This window comes from Erythranthe guttata, chromosome 13 (genome assembly GCF_056151865.1).
Source record: "Erythranthe guttata isolate IM_541 chromosome 13, IM_541, whole genome shotgun sequence".
In the NCBI taxonomy this organism is placed as follows: Eukaryota; Viridiplantae; Streptophyta; class Magnoliopsida; order Lamiales; family Phrymaceae; genus Erythranthe; species Erythranthe guttata.
Genome location: NC_142545.1, coordinates 17,523,461 through 17,544,979, shown reverse-complemented (window position 1 = coordinate 17,544,979; position 21,519 = coordinate 17,523,461). Strand labels below are relative to the sequence as shown.

Sequence of the window (21,519 nt, the reverse complement as noted above, 5' to 3'; positions counted from 1 at the left end):
ACGTACTATAAAGTTCCACATGTCAATACCATCCAAAGTTACTAGTATTACCATTCAAAGGCACTAGTAATACTATTATGGCATATGACTTATACTACAGGACCATCAAACATTATACTTCTAGTACCATATGTCAATACCATCCAAAGTCACTAGTAATATCATTCAAAGGCACTAGTAATATTATTATGGCATATGACTTATACTACAGGAGCATCAAACATTATACTTCTAGTACCATATGTCAATACCATCCAAAGTCACTAGTAATACCATTCAAATGCACTAGTAATACTATTGTGGCATATGACACATACTACAGAACCATCAAAGATTATACTTCCAGTACCCTGTGTTAATACCGTCCGAAGTCAAGAACAATACCATTATTACATATGACATATCCCTTGTTGGGACTAAATGCTTTCGGGACAGTACTTCGAGTACCCTGTGTCAATACCATCTAAATGCACTATTAATACCATTACTGTCCATGACACATACTATAGAACTAGTACGAAAAATACAATAAGCCTATTTCCCATATCCTATATGAAACCCTTGTTAAGACTCAAAATACTTTGGGGACATGCTAATGTCACCGAAGAATAATACCCATGAGGAAACTGTTACAAAATCATGAAATTCGACAACAAATAAATGATCTTTGCAAACCCAAACAACAGAAAAACAGATATTGGAACCGATTTAATGATTAGGGAAAACACCGAATAAAGTCGAGACATAATACCCATGAGAAGATATGTTCAAAATCATGCAATTCTACAACAAATAAACCTTTTTGCAAGCTTAAGCAACACCCAAATGGGTCTGTTTCCAAGAAAATGAAAGAAAAAAAAAAAATCAAACCTTGTTGTTTACCCTGCTTCACCATTGTCGAGAAATGGGTTTGTTTATTTTTATTTTTCCTTTCGTTGTATAATTTTTCTGCGTTTTGTTGATTCTTCGTGCTTCGTTGTTTCTTCCTTCTTTGTTGTTTCTTTGTTCTTCGTTTCTTCTCCGTTTCTTCTTTGTCTGTAAATGGGTATAAACTGAACGGTGGTTTTTTTCCTGCACCTTTTTAGCTTCTTTCTTGTTGTTTGATTTTTGAAATGTAACGGGCAAAGAGCGTGTAACACAAACGGCGCGTTGGAGGTTGGAAATAAGTTATGTAAAACTAGTATAAAGTAAAGGGTATTTTAGTATTTGCACATTTTATTAGGGACTGAACTGCATGTTAGGCGCGTGAGTAGGGACTGAATTGCTTGGGGAAACTACCTAGGGACTGATCTGTGTGTTGAGTTTTGGATTAGGGATTTATCTGTAGTTTCCCCATAATTGAATAACAAAAAATAAAAAATAAAAATAGAAAAAAAGAGTGAGTACAACCAATGCAACAGTGAATGCGTACAGGTAAGAGCACGCAGCGCATGTCATATATCTCTCATGTTACGTTACGCTCGAAGTTCTGTTGCTTATGAGAGTTATTATTGGAGCAAAACCAATCGCGAATTGGGGGCGCGTGTTCAACAAACGCTAAATGCTATGACAGTCACATCTCACATGCCTAATATCTATTCTATTATAATCGACAACTCTATGAACTTTATGAAAAAGTGGAAACGGAGATTCCATACACAAACAACTTTCCGGCAAGTGAGCAAAAGCAGTTTAACGAATCTCGTTATAAAATAGGAGAGTATCTAGAATTAGGTAATGGAATTGCAACAAAAAATAAATAAAGATAACAACTACTCAATTTGTAATCAATGGAAAAACGAAAGGATATTCGATTCATTGCTTATGTACAGAACAGTAGTAAATCTAAAAAAAATAATGTCAAGTAAAAAAAAATAAAAAACACAGCTAACGAGTCAAACTCAAACACCACCACAGTAGAAACAACACCTTGAGAGAGGAAAAAAGGAAACGCTGAAATCCCAAGTTATTTGTGAAGGAAAAAAGCGGAAGGTTAAGTGTATTACCACCAAAAAGAAAACACGAAAGCAGCTCTCTCAAGTTCGATCCGTGCGGTTCTTGCTGTGATGATGCTGATGATTTCTGTTTAGACCGTTAATTGTGGTGCCACTGGTTTCTTTCTTCTGCTGGGAATAAAACAGAGGGAAACCAAAAACTCCGGATTTCGATGAACCACGGAGTGAACAAACCGGAACGTTGAGAACCGGAGTGATGCGTACGTTAGCAGAATAAGATCTCTCCATTCCACGGTGCTTATGCCTTGGACCTCCGTTGAAAGTGCTCGGACTACTCGAACTTCTCTCTAAGCTATGGAACACGATTTGTCCGTACGAGTTCATCCGAGGACTGTCTACTGAAACGCCGCGAACCGGAGTTAAGGATTCCGGCGCTCTTTTCAACGGACTCCGGCCGACTCGAGTCGGCACCGTCGGGTTTTCCGACGAGAGAGCCGTCCTGTGCTTGACTAGTACTCGAGCTCTGGAAATATTTCTGGCGGTGTGGTGGTGAGTATTTCGGGTGTTAATAGAACTTGGCTTATCGGAATCCAGGGAGAGTCGGGGAAGATCGTCGTGCTCGTGGCCGGAGGAAGATGATGAGAGAGAAAGTCGAGAGGAAATCGACACCGACTCGCTATCGGAATCCTTAAGCAATGGAAGATTGAGAGATGAATCGATCGACGACGTGTTTAGTGAGGATTTGGAACTGCGTTGAATTAAGTGCTTCAAGCTTCTCACTGCCTTTTTGTTTGTTTCGCTGTGTGTGGGTAACGACGACGCCGTTTTGTGATCCTCTTGCTTGGCGTTGCTACTTTGATACAGCTTCTTCAAGCCGAGGAGCTCCTTCCATCGGCTCGAGCATCTCGGCGCCTTCGGGGAAAACAAATACGGATCCATGGGGGAAACCTCATTCCGACGACGGAATTTAGGCGTGTCCGGGAATCTGACGTCAGACAACGCCGGAGCTGATGTCGTCGAGTGCCGGATGTTGGAGAGATGCAACGGCACGAGCTTCCCGTTGGCGAATAGCTCATCGGCGGGGAGCATCATCACCGGATCGACGAGGCGGAACTCGAAATCCACGAAATCGTTGCCGGAGCTTTCTAGATCTGGTTCATCCGGCTTCTCAGCAGCCGCATTGCCCGGCGGCGGTTGATTCTTCGTCGGAGGCTTATTCGCGAGGCCTTTCGACACGTCATCGTCGGGAAACTCGCGGCTGAACGATATTCTAGGGCTCAGCCAGCCGTAGGACGGAAACTTCGCCGGAGGACAGTCGAGGAACTTCTCAGACGACATTCCGATGTTGTTCACGCATGCCGACGCCATCTCCGGCTATCATGCAACTCTTCCGTATACTAAAAACCGCCGCAAAAGAGAAAAAAAAACGAAAAATCTCTAAGAAATTACAGAGCTTAGAAAACGATATATGCGCAACCTAATCCACCCGCATCAACGGAAAACGCCAAACAAGCAGCAGCTAGTAAATTCAGAGGAAAAGGGGAAAAAATATCAAATATGGGAGTAGTTTGTGGTTAGCTAGGGTTTGGGGGTGGTGAATAGTACTACTGTGTGTTGTTTGTAGTGGAGAAGTTGTGGGTGGTGCCCCAGTGGGAATAGTATAGGGTACATATATAATAGCAGCAATAGTACAGTAGGGTCCTTGTTGGAATCCAATAGGGTATTGACACGTACACACCTGGTCAAAGTTTGGATGACGTGACGGGCAGCGGGAGATTTATATTTTTGGGAAGCATCTTTGTTTTTTTATTGGGGGCAGGGGGGTAAAAAGTTAAATTAAAAGAAAAGTAGGGGCTAAAAAGGGATTGTAAAAAGTAATTAACATCGAGATTCATGCTTATCCATTAAGATCTGAAAAGAAAAGAAAAGAAAAAAATAATTTAAAAGCCATAGGGTGATGGGCCGATGACTGCAGAAACTGTGAGACCTATTTAAATTGAAAAAACGACTGCACCCTCCACTCTAGCTTTTTTGGAGCCTCTAGTGGGTACATTTGGGAATTGCAGTTCAAAAAATGATTCATGGTGGATCATTATTTTACAGCCTTTAAATAAATAAAATATTGTGTTTCATTTTTTTTAGTTTTATATTATTCTGTAGTTTAAATTCAAAATTTAACAATTATTTAAATTGACTAATGTTGAAATAATGTACATTATATTTAATTAATGAAGGTACAAAAAAATTCCATTTACTATTTTACTAAATAATATAATTATTTCAAGGTGGGTTTTGTGGTGTTGAATGCTGAGGTATGGGTTCAGCTTTTATGGCTCATTGGACATGAAATAACACATTTCTTGGCCCAATTATCCCAAATTAGGCCCAAATATTGAGTAAAGCGTAGAGCTGCTTTTTCTTGGACAATTATTTTACATAAATTCATTAGCAATCTTATATATAAAAGAAAGAAACGCTGGCTAACGGTATGTCCGTAATTATTTATTTTTAATATTTTTTCTCTATTATTTTTTAACTATAATTTTTAATAATTATTAAAATCTTATATATAAAAGAAAGAAACGCAACTCTAATTTCATTTTTGTAATTATTATTTATTATTTTTTTTTACTAAGTTTCTAACTATATTTTCTACAGTTATCAAAACTGACACTAAATCGAGAAAAACACTTCAGGCTTCAACCTTTTGTTTTTTATCAATATATCTCAAAACTTAAGAAATAAATATAGAAATTTAATTTGTTAAATTGATTAGTTTTTTATCACTAATTCTTTATTTTCTTAACGATCGATTATTATGATTATTATTATTATTATTATTAATATGTTATAATTTATTATATAAGCAAAACCTCCACTAGGATGTTGATGTTGGGCATAATATATATTAGGAAAATTGAAAACGGCCCAAAATTAGAAGGGTTACATGGACTATGGGCCTATGGCGGTTTGGTCAAGCAGTAACCGGTTCGGGGACCCGATAACCCGAATCCTTCGTAATTAGGGTTTTTGCATCCGCTTATAAATGCACAACACTCCATCATTCTAAACTAGTGTGCCTCCTCCGGCAGAGATTTTGGCGACTGATCGGCAGCGAGAGAACCAGCTAAGCTTTTCCAGCCAACGAAATGAGGGCGAAGGCAAGTGTTCCTTTTCTCTGATTTAATTTTTTCTCGTCATATTCAATATTATATGGAATCGTTCGTCCCCGATCTATTTGATTTTTGCTCTATTTTTATGATCATTGATTTCTATGTGTTAATTTTCCATTCTGAATTTTGAGTTGATCTGTTTCTGTTAGCTGTGATATGGTGGTTTGCTACATGGTTGTTTGAATTGATTTGAGTTTTCTGATTTTTCACTCCTGATGGAATTTTTTATTATGCATTTTTCTCTTTTATCCATGATTGCAGTTTGAAAGATATTACATTGCCTGATTATTCGAAATGGCACATTTCATTAGCTGATTTTGCAAAGGCATGAATGACAACCTTTTTCTAAATGTTTGATAATACGATGTATGTGTTGAACATGCAAAGAAATTAACAATTTTCTTTTCGATTTTTTTAAGTCATGGGATTATGATTGTGTTATCGTCTGTTGTTAGCAAAGTTTGTTGAGTGAAGAAACTATTTGCTTTACAATTTACTGTGTCACGAGTTTTAAAGCTAATATTATATTGTGCACTTTTGCAGTGGAAGAAGAAGCGCATGAGGAGGTTGAAGAGGAAGCGCCGAAAGATGAGACAAAGATCTAAGTAGAGAATGGACAAAGTCTGTGGAGATGCCTCTTTTGATCGAACCAGCTGCTTTTAGTCCTCTGCATCCCAAAGGATTAATCGAAGCAAGTTCGTTCGTTAATGGGAGGCGTCTTTTTACTTTTGTCGTGTTTCTATTTAGGAACTTGGTTTCTTGTTTTGTACAACTCCTTCGGGTTGAATTTAGGTTTTTCTTACAGAATTTTGGCTTCTTTTGTTTTAATCGGAAACATCTATGACTTATAAAATCGTATTTCCTATTTTGGATCTTCACATTTGGTTATATAGCTAATTGCTCTGCTTTGCATGTATTCTTGAATCGCTCTTGCATCATATTTGTTTTGGTGAAATCTGTAGTTGGTTTAAGTAATAGCTGGAGATTCAGGAACTATTACGGTGCCAAGGTCGATATCTGTCGAGAACTCTGCTATTGGTTGGAGTTTTTGGTGTATCGTATTTTGCGCATCCATATGTTGTAGATCAACAATAGATTATTAGCGGAGGTTGTGCAAGTATGTACAAGAACCGATAGAGAAATGAAACGCGTTTATACCATTATTGCCGAGTGCGAAATTCGGTTGAAATGTTGGAACCTCTGTAAATTACAAGAACCAAGAGTTAACTATTCCCACTAATTTTGAATTCTTTTACCTTCTCCTGCAGAAAGACAAGCATCCCATGTTTATTTATTACAAGTCACATTCTATCAAATGTATAACAATACTCGGTGGTAATAAATTGTCCTATCTCAAATTCTCTCAATTCACACTCTACACATGCACCAAAGGAGTTTCAAGATCGTATTGCATAGTAAGTCTCTCCACCGTACTTCTACTCACAACACGTCTAACATGCAGCTCGCTCAACAACCCCACCGCCATCTCCTTCTCTTGCTCGTAAATCATCCCTTCAACCAATATAGTATACGTAGTCTCGTTAGGCATATGCCCCTTCTCCACCATCATCTCGTAAACCTCAAATGACAAATCCGTCCTCCCACACTTACACAGGCCAAGCACAAGGGCGTTGTAGTTATCCACATCGGGCCTAAACCCGTTCTCCTCCATGGCCCGAAAAACGTCCATTGCGGGCCCCAACATCCTCTCCAAACACAAACCCCTTATCAAAGACGAGTAAGTGTACGAATCGGGCGTGAACCCACACGAAGTCATCTGGTACAATAAACGAAAAGCCGCGTACGTATTGCCCTTCCTGCACAAACTAGTGATCACGTTTCTGTAGAAATCGTGGAACGAGGATTCATTCTTGTTCCTCAGATTCTTAATGATCGAAAATGCCTCCTCAACCATCTCCCCGTCATCGCACAACACCGCAATAGCGTTATAAGTCCCCTCATTAGGCAAGCAATTCCGAAAGCTCATTTGGTCAAGACACATGATGACATCATCAATTTTTCGTTCTTTGCATAGACGAGCGAGCACCGGATTGTAGCTCGCGGCATCTGGCTTGAACCGGCCCTCGCGGAACAACTCGTCCAATACCTCGAGAGCTTGATCGGTTCGACCCTTTAGAGCCAACGAGCCGATTAATATATTATACGTCACTATAGACGGGGCCCGCTCTTCGCCCACCATTTCCGAGAGAAGCTCGTTCGCTTCATCCCAACGGCCCTCGTAGCACAAACTCCTCAACAAGATATTGTAGCTCACAACATTCGGATTGAAACCCTTTGCGGGCAAATCCCTAAAGAGCTGCACCGCCTCTTCCGTTCGGTTCTCCTTGCACAAACCGGTCAAGATCACGTTGTAGCTCACCAGATTGGGCTTCGCGCCCTTGGCTATCATATCATCCAACAATTTCATGGCTTCGTCGACTCCTTTTTCTTTGTACGCGGCTTCGAGGAGGATTGAATAGGTGAACGCGTTCGGTATAAGCCCCTTCTGCATCAATTTCTCGACGAACTGGAGGCTCTTGTTCAAGTTTCCGCGCATACAGAGGCCTCTAACTAGGGAATTGTAGGTGAGGGTGTTCGTCGGGTAGCCGTACTCCTCCATTGTTTCGACTAGCTGCATTGCGTGGCCGACGTTTCCTCGGCGGCATAAATGGTTGACCAAGAAAGTGTAGGAGGCAGCATCCGGTATGGTGCTAGCTTTGACCACCATCTCCATAACCCTAGTGGCTTTTCTGAGTTTGTTGGATTTGCAGAGATCGTACATTAGCTGGGTGGCGCTGGCCACATCGGGCTTGTGGCCTTTGCCCACCATGTACTCCAGGTAGAGAAAAGCGTCGTTTATCTTGACTTCCCTGCTTCTCGGGTCGGTTCGGCCGGATCTCCAGTTGGGTAGGGTAAAGATGCTGTCTTTTGGGGGAACGGGTTTCTGGGTTGAGGAGAGGACTTGGGAGAAGTTACTGTTGTTGAGTGGGAAAGATTGGGACTTTGGCGCGTGGGCGAGTAGGCCGGAGCATTTTCCGGCGAGCTGCGGTGATGGGTTTCTCACCGGAAACGATGAGTGTAACAGAATTGCCATAACAATATGAAGAACCCTGGTTTTTTATTAAGACAAATTCAAGAAGCAAGGGTGAAAAAATATCCTTGCAACACACACTAGAATGTGAAAAGGTGTAAAGCGGTAAAGAAAACAGAGGGAAGGATGAACATACACCGGGCCGGAATTTCGTTTTCTACTGAATATTTTATCGGAATTGCTAAAGAAACCTGGAACACTGCTGCAGATTTGCAATCCAGTCCTTTTTTTCCCACATCTCTGATGTTATCCAGAAATTTTTATAGAAAGGCTAATTAGCTCTGCCATGCACATTGAAGGAGATGGGCCCAAAAAATTGACGAATTTAATAATACTAATCATTTTAAATGGGCTTAGGCCTTGTTTCATTCACTTAAAACGGCAGCGTTTTAAATATGTAATGTTAATGTAGTATTTAGTTTAATGAGTAGTTTGACTAGTTTGTATAGTTTAGGATATTCACTCAAGGAGAAATATTTGTTCATCACTAAATATTTGTTCATCAATCATTCTCTCTACTTGGATCCTTCGTTACACAACAAATCAATCACTCTACAGTATCGTAAAAGGTCGATAGACATGTTTTCGAAGAAAAAAGGAAAAATAAATTAATAAAAATACACTTAATATATGATGAGCAAAATTTCATTTGGTGGAGCTATATATCAAAATCTCAGCCATTTTCACATCTGAACCTGTCCAGCTATTCCCCTTCCATTCTGCAGGTGTGTATTACTAGCGAAAAAGTCAAAGAGTCAAACTTTGAACAGCTCATTCCACGACTGTAGATCTTCTCTCCAGTAATGATTCAAGAAAGTCCGAACACAATTTGGGCAGGGGAGGAAGACTGTGAGATGGACCACTGAATACTGTCTTCCAGGTTTTCTCTGATGGCAGCATTGATTGAAATGGAGCTTGATCGATTTCCATTGTGAATTCTGGTAATTCACCGTAGATGGATGCATAGCCGAATTTCTCTGATCAAAGAAAAGTTGAATATTTCCACATTAATGAAACTATGATACATCGCTATCTGTGGTGTCTATTTACACATGTTTGTGCACCAAATATAATCTCAGTTTTAAACGGAACTTGATTGAAAGAACATCATGCTGTAACAGAAGAAAGTCTCACCTGTTTCATCAAGGCTACTGGAATGTCGCCGACGAGAAATGCTGAGTTTACTATCTTGATCGCCATGTGGGTTCAACACAACGTACTCATGGCAACCACTAACATAAGCAAGTACTTCACCAGCTGATGTTGTGTCAGTAAGTTCATTGTCTGAGAAAGCACTTGACTGGATAAAAGAAAGTCTTCCACCCTGAGCCTGTAGCATGAGAATGTTCAAGATTAAGATAACAAATAATTTGCTGTTTTTCTATCTCATCAATATAAATTGCCATGTTTTGTCAATCCACTAGTTATTCTTAAGGCTAAATAGTTGAAAGAAGAAACTGCGGACCTTGCTCACAGACCACGTGGCGAAGGGCACCGGGTTTTCTGCATTGAATAGCAAGATTGCCCCTTCTGCACCCTGTGATGTGCCTACAGTAGACCCCACACTTTTCAATAGCTTGGATGGAGCAAGAACAGCAAATGTGGAATTGAGCATCGATGAGGCAATAGCTGCAGCCAAAAAAAAAAAAACCCATATTGAAGAAACTATAAGGAAAAGTTGGTCAATGTTATGCATACTTCTTACAAATGATAAACATATTGACAAAAAGATTTAAGTATCGTAATAAATAACCACGTTTTTGTTAATAAATGATATTTTCCCTAGGAGAAAACAGGATACTCACCCTCTGCATGCAGCCTGTACGACCAAATTGTACACAGCTTCGACATACTCCACATTGTCAACAGTGGGTCTGCACCTCGTGAAGCAGAGACGAGATATGACGACTTCCCAACAAATGAAAGCGTTGTAATAGGCTGTTAAACACACTATATCGATCAGTAAATACTATTAATGGATACGGAAGAAGACAAAACGCGATACTACATCAAGGCAACACCAGTGTGCCATAAATTGGAGGTGGGTGGCCTGGTGGGGGTGGGGGTGGGGGGGGAGGAGATAATAATGTGACGACAAAGAACTTCAGAAAATAACCTCAAGAGTCTCTCCAATTACAGCTAGCAGAGTATTCCTGTCTGGATCCCACAAGGTAATAACTTTTTCTGCAGCAACAGCCAAAACAGATCCATCGCCAGAAAATGCAGCAGCAGTCAGAGGCTTCTTCCTGCCAAATTGGATTTCTGTTAAATAGATTCTTCCACTAGCATAATGAACTATCTTTAGAAAAAATGCTCGAACAGTGTACAATTTCATTGTTAACATAAATTAGCTAGAATAAAGATAGGCACGGTGAAAGAGTAAATAAACTTGGCTGAAGTTTTTCAACTCACATGTTTAAAATCCATTTAAGGTATTTTACAGACAAATAACATATATTATAAAGCCAAAGATATCAAATTGCACGGAGAAAAAAGAAATACTTGTACGATCCAACAGCATGGCAAGTCCATCCAGTATTCTGATCCTTTGGGTGCATCTCTTGTCTACGAACCCATACCTGCAAGTAGGGGAATTCATAAGTAAGGGCGTCATTTGTGAGGAAGAAAATCGCTCAAAAGTGCCATACCTTAAAATCACCACCGTGTGAAGAACTGACAGCCATGTGACTAGCTGGACGGAAAGCTATAGATGATATCGCAGCCTCCCTGTATTGTAAATAGCAGAGAACATTAGAACTCAGCAAGTATATCTCAGTGCTACTTAAACCTCAATCTCATATTCATTACACCACATACATGACAAATCTTGTAGGAAAAAAGTTGGAACGTGTCAATGAAATTTCATCTCATTGCAACACACAAGCCTAGAAAATTCTAAGAGAAGGATAAACTAAACCTGTGAGGTTCATATATGATGGTAGACAAGCTGAACTGTTTGCTCTGAGAGTCACATGCCCAGAACTTAAGACTCACAAGGCCACCGATTCCTTCTTCAGGAAGTCTGGTTTCAACAGTGCTCATTGTAGAGCCATCTTGGGAAAGAGCTACCAGATTCACCTTCACCTGAAAGGCGTAACATAAAATTGATATTATATTGATGACATCATGATTAATTACCATCCACGTGATTCATCATTAGTTCATTACCACACCCAAGAAAAGATGGACAATGCTAAAGATGGAGTATGTAAAGTAGAAATATATAATGTTTCTTTTTAAGTAGAAAGTTGTTCTTGACATAATAAGAGTTGACAATTGAGGTTTTTAATATCTCATGATCAGGAATTAAGGATAGCTAAACAAAAAAATGACGCTGATTAAATTCATGAGTTATATACAAGAAAGAAGGAATGAAAAAACTCAAGAGAAGATAAGCCTATAAAAGATTTAACAAAATGGCAAACTACTAAAATTGTGAACATTAGGATTTCTGAACAAAAACGAAGTACCGGGACAAAATAATCAAAGAGGAAAAAATGAAGTAACAATAGAAAAAGTGAGACACAGGTATCTGAACCATCAACCAGATGCTGACATGTTTTTTCTTGAAGTACCGTGACTAAAAAACTTTGACAACCTAGTAATAACCGAGCATTCTAAATGCAGTATACTTCCTTCTTACGATAAACAATAGCATCTAGATTGACCCAATTGCATAAGAAGATAAATATGGCATATTTTCCGTATTGAATCACAAGTCAAGGAAATTTTACCGTTATATCATCACTCGGATGATGGTTTCTCTCACATATTTGAACCTGAAAACATACAAAATCAAGAAATCATCAACCAAAAAATAAATACTGCAAAGAAAACTCAAAATTCAAGAAATCATCAGAAGGCTGCTTGATGAAGACACCCCTATAACCCACCGGTTAACTACTAGCTATTAACTGAACTGACTAAGATGCAGTTAATCAACTATTTGTGCTTACCTCTGATACCTCACGGTCATCAAACAAACTATAAAACTGAACACGGTAATTCTCAGTGGGTACTGCAATCAACCCAGCAGTGTGATTGAAGACAACACCCGAGCCATAAGCATCGTACATTTCCGCCCGTGAACTTGGAAGCTGAAATACAGAAAAAAGTTCTTAAGTACATCGAAGAACTGCAGAATGGGTACTACAAGGGGCAAACATCTAATAAACTGTTCTAATGTACTAAAATAATAAATTTATTTAAGAAAAATAGTTCAAATTTTCCTCTATGAAGTTCTCTCTAATTAATTAGCATGGCTAGTAACTCCATAAAACAAACCTTAATCCCTGAAATAGATCTCACGACTTCCATTGAAGGCATTCTGAGCAGTTGAATTCGATTATCTGTACATGAAATCTGAAGAAATTTACTAATGAGAATTTTTCAAACAGATGGTTGAAGTTGTGAAAAGAAAGAAGAAGAATTGAAGTCGTCAATCATTCTTACAGATGATAGCGTAGGGTCCGGGGAATTGATGTAATACAGAAGCGGGGATCCAATTCGTGGGAGAAATTTTTTCTTTCCAGTGTCCAACTGCCAAACAACCAAAACTCCCTCTCTGCCACCTGGAAATTAAGGATATTATTAACTATAACATGCAGAAAATAACACAAGTTTCTTTCAACTATAACAGCAAGAACTAATGTTTCAACTTAAAAATAAGAATAAGCTGTCACTCATAATACCTGAGTACAAATAAGCACCATCTGAAGAAAAGAAGAGAACATTCACTTGTGAAGAATGCCAATGCCATGTGGTACAAGAATCGGCATCATCACCACTTCTCACTCCAGGACTATCCTCTTCATCCTCATTCAACCCTCCATTAATTAATTTACCATTCGAAAATGTTTTTCGTCCAACACCTCTCCATACTAGGATCCTTCCCGTAACATCGCCGGCTGCTAACATCCTTTCAGTTGGATGAAAAGCCATAGCGGTAAATGATTTAGTGTGATGCAATCTAATTTTCTTGAAAATATGTTGGTCAAGATCTTTAGCTGGAATTTCCCATATTAGAAGCTTGCATTTTTCATACACTCCGATCTGATTCCCAGAGGGACTAAGGATTATGGATCCCGGTCGCTCAATCTGCAACACAATCAAGTAGTTCCGGACTTAAAAGGACGATGAGCAAGTTACGCTATCAATAAATGTGAATTAACATTTTCCTCAGCACATGACTTCAAAAAAATCCATCACTTCCCTCATATTACTTGGTTCCAGTTCTTCACGAACTCAAGCCAGTGCTCTTCACAAGAGTATAACATTATATATCTCACTATCTTCGGAGTCTAAATCCATTTCATGTCTTTTAAGATGTTCAATATGTTTTCTACCCACAACTAATTGTAGCATCAAAAATATGCAAAATCAATAAATACAATATTGGCTAACAGCAAACAGACACACATACAAAATAAGTCATATTTTCACATGGTGCCCTTCTTCTTAGCAGGAGATGAATTTAGAGAATATTATAGCCATATACCTCTATAATTAAAAGTTATGTCCGTAATTTTAATTGAGTCGAAACACAAAAACTATTTGATATCATCACTACATTAGAACTAAGTAGATAAAAGAGAATGTTGTTACATTGCCAGGTTTTTTATTAGCATATGGCGCTGAGGTTAGTTGGAGCACATTTATAGGGTAGGGTACTCACTACTCAGCATTTAAAACTTGAATTTCTGAAGTCATCACTATTAATCAAAGCAGCACTACATCAAAACCAATATATATAATATTAACATTTAAATAAATAAAATTATACGAAAAGCAAACCCACTAATCAACAATCACCTTGGCCAATTCAAGTCCACCAACTAAGCGCGACTTCGTCAGATTACATTTCTGAATCTGTCCACGTACAGAAATAGTTTTGTCTCCCTTTACTTTTACATCCTCGGTAGAGACATAAGCAAAAACATCATGATTTTTCTCGCTGTTCTCAGTTGCCTGGCTTGATAAACTTGGAATAACCTAAAATCAGCAATAACATGTTAAATTCAACCAATAAAACTTGATTAACAGAACTAAAACAAATAACATAAAAATACAGGTTATCTTATTTTCTTATAATTCTTAATGAGAAGAGAACAAATAGCTCTACAAAACAATGAATTAAATAAAAAAATAAAAAAATGCTAGTCAAGCCATAAGAAAGATAAACTCACCATTGAGTGAATAGGGAATCGAATATCAATAGTCTTCATCAATTCGGGAGCAGCAAAATCCCAATACTTGATATTCCCATCGAGGGACGCCGTCCAGCAATAACACAACACTTTAGTCGCCGGAGTGGAAGCCGGAACAACTATCACCGACGTCACCTTCGCCCCATGACCTTCCAATTCACCCGTCTGCAAACCAGAACGATTCATATATCGTAAAAAAAGTTATAACGGGTAAAAGTGGCCAGAAGCCGAATAGTTAGTTAGAATCGGAACGAACCTGTAGACCAGTGGAGGTGCTGAAAATGGAGACGGTGTTGCCGGTGCATACAAGGAGGCGCTTGGCGTCGTTTGAGAACGCCGGCGGTGAAGAGACGAAGCTCTTTCCACCTGTAAACATTTTTTTTTTCTCGCAACGAATTGTTTCGAATCGGAAAGGGGAATGAGAGGGAATCAGGGTTTAGGCTTGGAGGAGTATAAACCCTACCCCCAATTCTTAGTGGGCCGCTTATAACGGATTGCGAATTTGGAAATTATTAGTGGGCTTACAGAACCACAGGCCCAATTGTTTTGTATTGCTGTAAATTGTATGATGTTGATAAATGATATGTATAAAAATATTGTGGAATTCTTTTATAAACTCATTCAGTAATTTTTAATAAGATGTTAAAAATTTATTAAATATAATAATAATATATTTAAAAATTATATAAAAAAAAATGTAAAAACCCAATTAGGGTGTTAAATGAGGTATCCAATCCTCTAAGTACCATTTGATTTCCGAATTTATATATAAACTAGTAATTCACCTGTGCGATGCACGGGATCAATATTTTTTTTTAAATTTATTTTGGATAAAATAAAGCGAACGAACACTTTGAACGGTTGATATACATGTAAACAATATCAAAAAAATTATGTAAACACTAGGTCAACCTAAAAAACCTTAATGGCATTATCGTAAATTTACTAGCAAGACTCGTAATCCACTTGAATAAATTTGTATATTATTTTTTTATCTCCTATTTTTCATCTAATTATATTTGGTAGCAAGGATCCTAATCCAGTCAGATAATTATTATTCATTTTTTTCTTTTTCGAAAGACTAGGGCAACCCGAAAATCCTATAGATATATAATTAAGTAAGCATTTTTGAGTAATTTAAGTCATTATAAGAGAAAGTAAGGGAGAGGTAACTCGAAGTCTCGAACCCTAAACCTTGATGTTTTTTTATGCATTGCATTTGCTCTAACAAAAAATAGAAGAAAAGAATGTAAAAAAAATAATAAATTTGAACTTATTTTTCAAATTAATATAGTAAAGATAATTTTTTATTTCATATAAATTACTTTAAATATTTTTTTTAGTTTGCCAAAAAAATCAAAGCAAGTCCCTCCTTGCTAGTAAATTTGCACTCAACCAATCTTATTATAAGTTCTATTCGAAATGGCGGTTTGTGTCTTGGGAGTTGGGATTCCTATCTAATTGCGCTCAGAATTGAATTTCCTGCTCTCGCTCGCGACCCCTGAGCGGCGACCGCCGCAGAGTAAAATCAAATGCGATCATCGGCGAAGCACGGCGCGGCGGACAACAACCGCGGCCTCAGCGGTCATGTCCTCACCCTCCATCAACGCCTCTATCATGCCCTAAACCTCGGGTATTAGTAACTCACCATAGTTGGATTCACAATTCATATATTGTATTTTGCTTTAGCTCTTTGCTCATGCACAGTTTTTAGGGACTTTTTATAGTTACTCTGCCACATAAGATCCTTAGCGAACCTCTGAATATGTCATCTGTATACTTACCCTGCTTTCCTACTTGAGTTTCCGAGTTTAGTTTGATTGTATGAATTAATTAGTTTTCAAATTGCTCCTCCTAGAATTTTCTGCAATATATGTTGCCTGAGATTTAAGTGTTGGCTTGGAGATGTTAAGCCAGCATGATTTTTACGCCTGTTTGATCTTGATCAATTCTCTAACATCAGATTTCACTAGTTTTTTCTTGTGAGTGGCGCAATTTTGCACATCATCCATAAAATTCACAGTACTCCCTTAGATGGTGTGATGAAATGATTGACATATTTATTTCTCTTAATGAGTATACTTGTGCTAATTTCGTTCCGAGCAGTATGCGTGATCGCTCTTTATTGAGACTCAAAATAATACTGCCCATACCAAACATGGCTAGGTTTTTCCATCACGAACATGATTAAGTTTTTATGTCAGGTATGGAAAGTGGAATCTTTTCTCCTTCTTCTAGGTTTATCAGTCTCCATGTATCTCCATGCCATGAATGATACAGAATTTATGACATTGTTTGGTAGTGCAGTGGTGTTAAAAGGACAAGTTTGTTAACAATTTTGACTATATAATGTGATTACTTGAGAAATTACTGAGTGTGATGTGCATTAATTTCTTAAAAATCAACTTTAAAAAAAAATTAGCTCTCAACTGTGACTTTCTTGTTAATTGCCTCCCGTAATTTCAGAACCTGGGTGAACAGAAAGAAATGGCATTGTACAGACATTGAGACACAAAGACTGGTGCTTCGTTCAGTTGATGCTTACCTTGAGTGTATCTCTAGTGAGACGCTACAATATCCACTTGTCAAGGTACTTAACCGGATCTGAGAAGCCACATAAACAACTCATATATGTCTCACTCAAATAGGTACCGATTTTTTCTTTATTTGCGGACATTGTTTCATTAGTTGAACATTTCATTGTCATTTCACATCAATAGATGGTGATAATCACGAGATCTAGCTTTATTAAGAGATCTCTCTATTTTCTCAACCATGATACATTGCTTGTAGGGATTTTAAAACCTGCGCAACCTTCATAATGTTTTGTGTCTAATGAACGAGAAAATGCTTTATGTCTAGTGAGGATTCTCTATGTTGAATTGGATGGGTTTGGTATCTTTATATGGGAATACTAAGATATATAAAGTCAGGCATAATTCTCTTTCATAATTTCTCCGCTAGACCACATTTCAAGTATTGAGGAGATAATGGTGAATTGGATTTTGATGAAAATAATTTTGTAAGATACTACCAAAGTCTTCAATTTGGCATTCCTAATATGGTGTTGTGCATAAGTATTGGACAGGTTACCCTAGCTTTCAAACCTCAATCTGTTATTTCTTGTTCAACTTTTGGTTTGGATTAAATGTTCAAGCTATCGGATGGTTCATGACAAAGATCTTTCTTCTGCTTATCATGTTTTGCAAGTGAATAATGTAGCGTACATAAAATTGGTTTATTGACTTGGATGATCCGCTTCTGTTTTGTCTTTTGGCAACAAGCATGCTGGATTAGAATGTATTGAAACATCAAAAGTATTACGTTATGAAGCTTTTTGATAATTATAATAAGCATGTTATTCATGCATATGAGCATCTCTAAACCTAGTTTGTCTAAATGTTGCTGAGCATCCAATTGAATAGAAACCAAACTTCTATGATTGATTGTTTTGCAGAAACTATACCATCCCGAATTCGGTGTATCGTATTAAATGAATGATGCTCGGTACTTTCCACTGATATTTTTCTCTTACTTCTTCTCTTTCAAGGATTCGGTTGTTGATATGGTCAGAGCATTAGAAAGTATACTAGAATTCAAAAACCAGTCTATATTGAGATTGGCCTCCAGTGTGGCTGTAAAGATGGTTAAAGTTCTGCCAGGTTCAATTCTGCTGCAAAATCGTGGTTTGGATCTTATATGTCCTATAGTGGATTTGTTATCTTCCCATCAACTGCAAGTTGCAATGTCATGTGCTACTGCCATGAATGTTATTTTACCAAAGCTAAGTTCTAGACGAGAGAGAGAAGTGTGGCAGATTTTGAAGGAAACAAAAGCAGTTGGCTATCTTGTCCACAATATTAAGCAACTCTCTATTGTTAATATACAGATTGAGTACTTCCAAGAGATGGCTTCTCTTTTAAGTAGAATACTGTTGTGGTGGCCATCTTTTAGATTCTGCGTGTGGAATGATTCTAACTTCTTAAACTGTTTGGATGCTATCAAACTCATCTCTGAGAGTTCAGTTAAAGTTGTTGTCCTGCAATTGTATTCTTCTCTAGGTATTCATACTCTCTGTTATGGCTTTCCTACTATTTGCACCTAACTCGTATATTTAGCTTTTATGTGAGCTTGCAACTGTCTTATATTTGCTTGCCAGCTCTATGTGGCAATGGGGCGCAGAAACTTCTAGAAAATGGAGAGGCACTTGTACAAATGACTGTAAGCTGCATGGACAGTTCAAATTCTCATTCAGTTCGTATGGAAGCATTCAAACTTGCGCGTTGTTTAGCGGTAGTCATTCTCAATTGAACACTTATCCTGTCAGGAAGTAGTCAACGATTTTGTGTCTGACTTGTTATGCTTTAATTTTATCAGCTCAGCAGGAGAGGATGTATACAGATGATGAACATATGCTGCGAGCCCCTAGTCAAAGCTGTAACCGGTGCAATGAAATATAGCAATACACTATCTGAAAAACTTGATAAAAACCAACTGTCAGTTACGGAGGAGGCTTGCCGTTTGGCTTCAATCACTCGCTGGCCAGGCAATCATCACATATACTTTTGGAAAGCTGGCACAGATAGACTACTCCTTGATCTTCTTCTGGACTATCCCAAAATTCACCAACTGCAGCGTGAGTTATCTGTGAATGATCTGATAAATATTGTTCGAGAGAGTCAAAATTCAAATCTTCTATTTTCTTTTAGACCGTACTTGTGGGATATTCTTGGAGGACTTGCTGCAAATTGTGAAGAAAATATCAGCCATGAGATACATGAGAATGAGCTCCAACTTAGGGTCCTTATAGTATGTGCATGGTAATACATCTGTCCACTAGACAATGCTTTTGTAGCTCGATTTATTTTATATTGGTTTCGGTTTCTTTTTGGGTTTATTATTATTGTCCTTATTGTTCCTATTATTGTTGTTCGCGGATATTTTCTTCACCATCACCATAGGATGCTCATTATTTTCATGTTTCTCTCTCGCATTATTGTCCCTGTTTCACAGCTTGTCTTTCGTCGACTCTATGGGAACATTGCGGCAGGTATCTCAAAATGGTGTCACAAATATGACCGAGTGTGAATCAGCATGCAGGGCAGTTCTTATGATGGTTTATTCTCCTTGCAAATATATTGCATCATTGGCTAGGTCCATATTATATGAAATACTCAAGGCAGATGGCAAGGATTATGTTGAATACTTACTGAAGATTCTAAATGCGGTATTGACTGGAGCCAAATTTGGGCTTCCAGGAAACCTTCAAATAGTGGTGAGCTTAATGAGTTTGGCATGTTACTGTAGTCTACCAACATATCAGGAACTCATCATTAAATTCCAAGGGATGAAAATTATGGTAGCCTTCGTTATGTGGTGGCTAAGCAATCCTGTTCATTTGAAAAGAGAAAGTACAGTGCCTCATTTGCGTGATTCGTTCAGTGAAAGGAGTTGTTGTTACCCAAGTACAGAAGAGTGGGAAGGGGAAGACATGCTTTTGCTTTTTAGTTTGTGGATAGTTAGCGAGTTGCTACATCATTCTGCTTATAATAAGAAAGCTAATTCCTCTGACAACCATGAAGACTTTCCTAGAAGTCAACTGATTCAAGAACTTCAGGAGATATGCAGAGACCGTAATTCTCATGGTTCAAGATGGTATGCTGCATATGTACTTAGCTATTTCGGAATATTTGGGTTCCCTAGTAAATTGGGTAAGAGGATTGGAAAATTACTTGGGGAGAGAGAGCATTCTGATATGAAGCTACATTTTGTAAACGAGGAATCTGTCTATGTTCATGAAGTAATTCTTACTGTAAGATGTCCATCACTGCTACCTCCTGGGGAATCAGTCCCTAAACAGAAATCTTCTGGTGTAAAATCGGATGTGGGGAGAAATATTGTTAAGGCAGTTCATCTATCGGCTCACGTGGATCAGCCATCTTTGTTGAAGTTGCTAGAATATGTTTACTCTGGATATTTACAAGCAAGCAAGGACCTTGTTAAAAAGCTGAAATTGTTTGCGAGGCACTGTAAATTGGAATCTCTGATGCAGGTGCTTTGTAGAAAGAATCCAAAATGGGGTGTCGATGTACCAAGCTTTGATCTTAGTCCTGCTCTTGGACCAGCTGGACATAATTTATCGTATGTACCTTTTCCTCGATAAATGACTTGTGGCATTTGCATGCAACTTTCCCTGTATAAATTAAAAACTACTTTAATGTGATGTGGTTTGATGTAATCGCTCGTTTCCTTAATTCAGGAATCTTATCCTGGAAGCTGGCAGCACGACACAACTTGTACATTGGAACTGCAACAGTTGCTCCGCTTTGGTTCCTCACTTACATGTTCACAAAGTTATATTGCTGTCAAGCTGTGATTATTTACGGGCCTTATTTCAATCGGGAATGCAAGAGAGGTACTTATAAGTTATATCTATGTTATGAATGTTAAGGAATACAGATTACAAAAATAGCAGTTTGATATATTATTTGCTGTTTATTATTATATTTTTTGTTTTCCCCCTAAATACAAGCTTTTCGTGTAATTGTTATGCAGTAATTTGCAGACCATTAAGGTTCCTGTGAGTTGGGAGTCACTTAATAAACTCGTTAGGTGGTTCTACTCCGATCGGTTGCCTGTACCTATTTTTGACTGTGTATGGGCTAATTTGGAACCAGAGGAGAAATTCCGACAAGTCCATACGTACTTGGAGCTTTGTTGGCTTGCTGAATTTTGGCTAATTGACGATCTTTACGAAGAGTGTTACGAAGTTGTCATCTCCTGCATAGATTCTTCTCAAAACTTGTCTACTAAAATAATTCAAATTGCTGCAAACTTCTCCCAGTGGAAATTGGCTCAAGTTGCAGCAAATCATATGGCACCTTCGTATCATCAACTGCGCATTTCCGGCGAGCTCGATCAACTAGACGACAATCTTGTTGAGATGGTTCGTGCCGCATCTGTTCGACTTTCTCAAGAGGGGGGGGGGCATCACTCTAGTTGATTGGCTCTGTTATTAATTTTTTTTTTATTTTATATAGTCAACGAGATATTATTGCTATAGTGTTCTAACTTTTAATTATCCATTAAAGTTTATTCACTCCCATAGACATCAA

At 38.1% G+C, this 21,519-nt stretch overlaps 4 protein-coding genes and 1 long non-coding RNA gene across 7 annotated transcripts; 2 read left to right on the top strand and 3 right to left on the bottom strand.

The window, feature by feature from the left end:
• Positions 1 to 1,768: 1,768 nt before the first annotated feature.
• On the bottom strand, positions 1,769 to 3,583 carry LOC105969097 (uncharacterized). Its single transcript, XM_012993833.2, has one exon. The coding sequence runs from the start codon at positions 3,300 to 3,302 to the stop codon at positions 2,016 to 2,018; it is 1,287 nt and encodes a 428-aa protein (XP_012849287.2). The 5' UTR covers positions 3,303 to 3,583; the 3' UTR covers positions 1,769 to 2,015.
• Positions 3,584 to 4,995: 1,412 nt separating this feature from the next.
• On the top strand, positions 4,996 to 5,985 carry LOC105968660 (uncharacterized). Its single transcript, XR_016029120.1, has 2 exons — positions 4,996 to 5,095; positions 5,651 to 5,985. It is a non-coding gene; the product is annotated as an uncharacterized LOC105968660 (long non-coding RNA).
• Positions 5,986 to 6,393: 408 nt separating this feature from the next.
• On the bottom strand, positions 6,394 to 8,507 carry LOC105968659 (Pentatricopeptide repeat (PPR) superfamily protein). The gene has a single exon (XM_012993294.2). It carries the CDS (start codon positions 8,199 to 8,201, stop codon positions 6,483 to 6,485), a length of 1,719 nt encoding a protein of 572 aa, XP_012848748.2. The 5' UTR covers positions 8,202 to 8,507; the 3' UTR covers positions 6,394 to 6,482.
• Positions 8,508 to 8,682: 175 nt separating this feature from the next.
• LOC105968299 (Transducin/WD40 repeat-like superfamily protein) lies at positions 8,683 to 14,943 on the bottom strand. The gene is made up of 16 exons (XM_088827472.1): positions 14,661 to 14,943; positions 14,384 to 14,569; positions 14,010 to 14,189; positions 12,890 to 13,295; positions 12,651 to 12,769; positions 12,483 to 12,560; positions 12,155 to 12,295; positions 11,933 to 11,977; positions 11,116 to 11,282; positions 10,847 to 10,925; positions 10,701 to 10,777; positions 10,315 to 10,444; positions 10,004 to 10,136; positions 9,664 to 9,827; positions 9,333 to 9,528; positions 8,683 to 9,175 (listed from the first exon to the last, which is right to left on the bottom strand). Exons 1-16 carry the CDS (start codon positions 14,778 to 14,780, stop codon positions 8,970 to 8,972), a joined length of 2,427 nt encoding a protein of 808 aa, XP_088683598.1. The 5' UTR covers positions 14,781 to 14,943; the 3' UTR covers positions 8,683 to 8,969.
• An 802-nt stretch (positions 14,944 to 15,745) lies between these two features.
• Positions 15,746 to 21,507, top strand: LOC105968300 (BTB/POZ domain-containing protein). 3 transcript variants are annotated; one of them, XM_012992929.2, is made up of 8 exons: positions 15,746 to 16,037; positions 16,871 to 16,994; positions 17,955 to 18,465; positions 18,564 to 18,697; positions 18,782 to 19,224; positions 19,418 to 20,545; positions 20,664 to 20,819; positions 20,960 to 21,507. In XM_012992929.2, the coding sequence occupies exons 1-8, from the start codon at positions 15,937 to 15,939 to the stop codon at positions 21,405 to 21,407; spliced, it is 3,045 nt and encodes a 1,014-aa protein (XP_012848383.2). In that variant the 5' UTR covers positions 15,746 to 15,936; the 3' UTR covers positions 21,408 to 21,507. The 3 variants fall into 3 exon arrangements, with proteins under 3 accessions (XP_012848383.2, XP_088668704.1, XP_088668703.1); XM_088812578.1 differs by having other exon boundaries at positions 15,763 to 16,037; positions 16,871 to 17,052; XM_088812577.1 differs by lacking the exon at positions 15,746 to 16,037 and having other exon boundaries at positions 16,920 to 17,052; positions 17,862 to 18,465.
• The last annotated feature ends 12 nt before the right edge of the window (positions 21,508 to 21,519 follow it).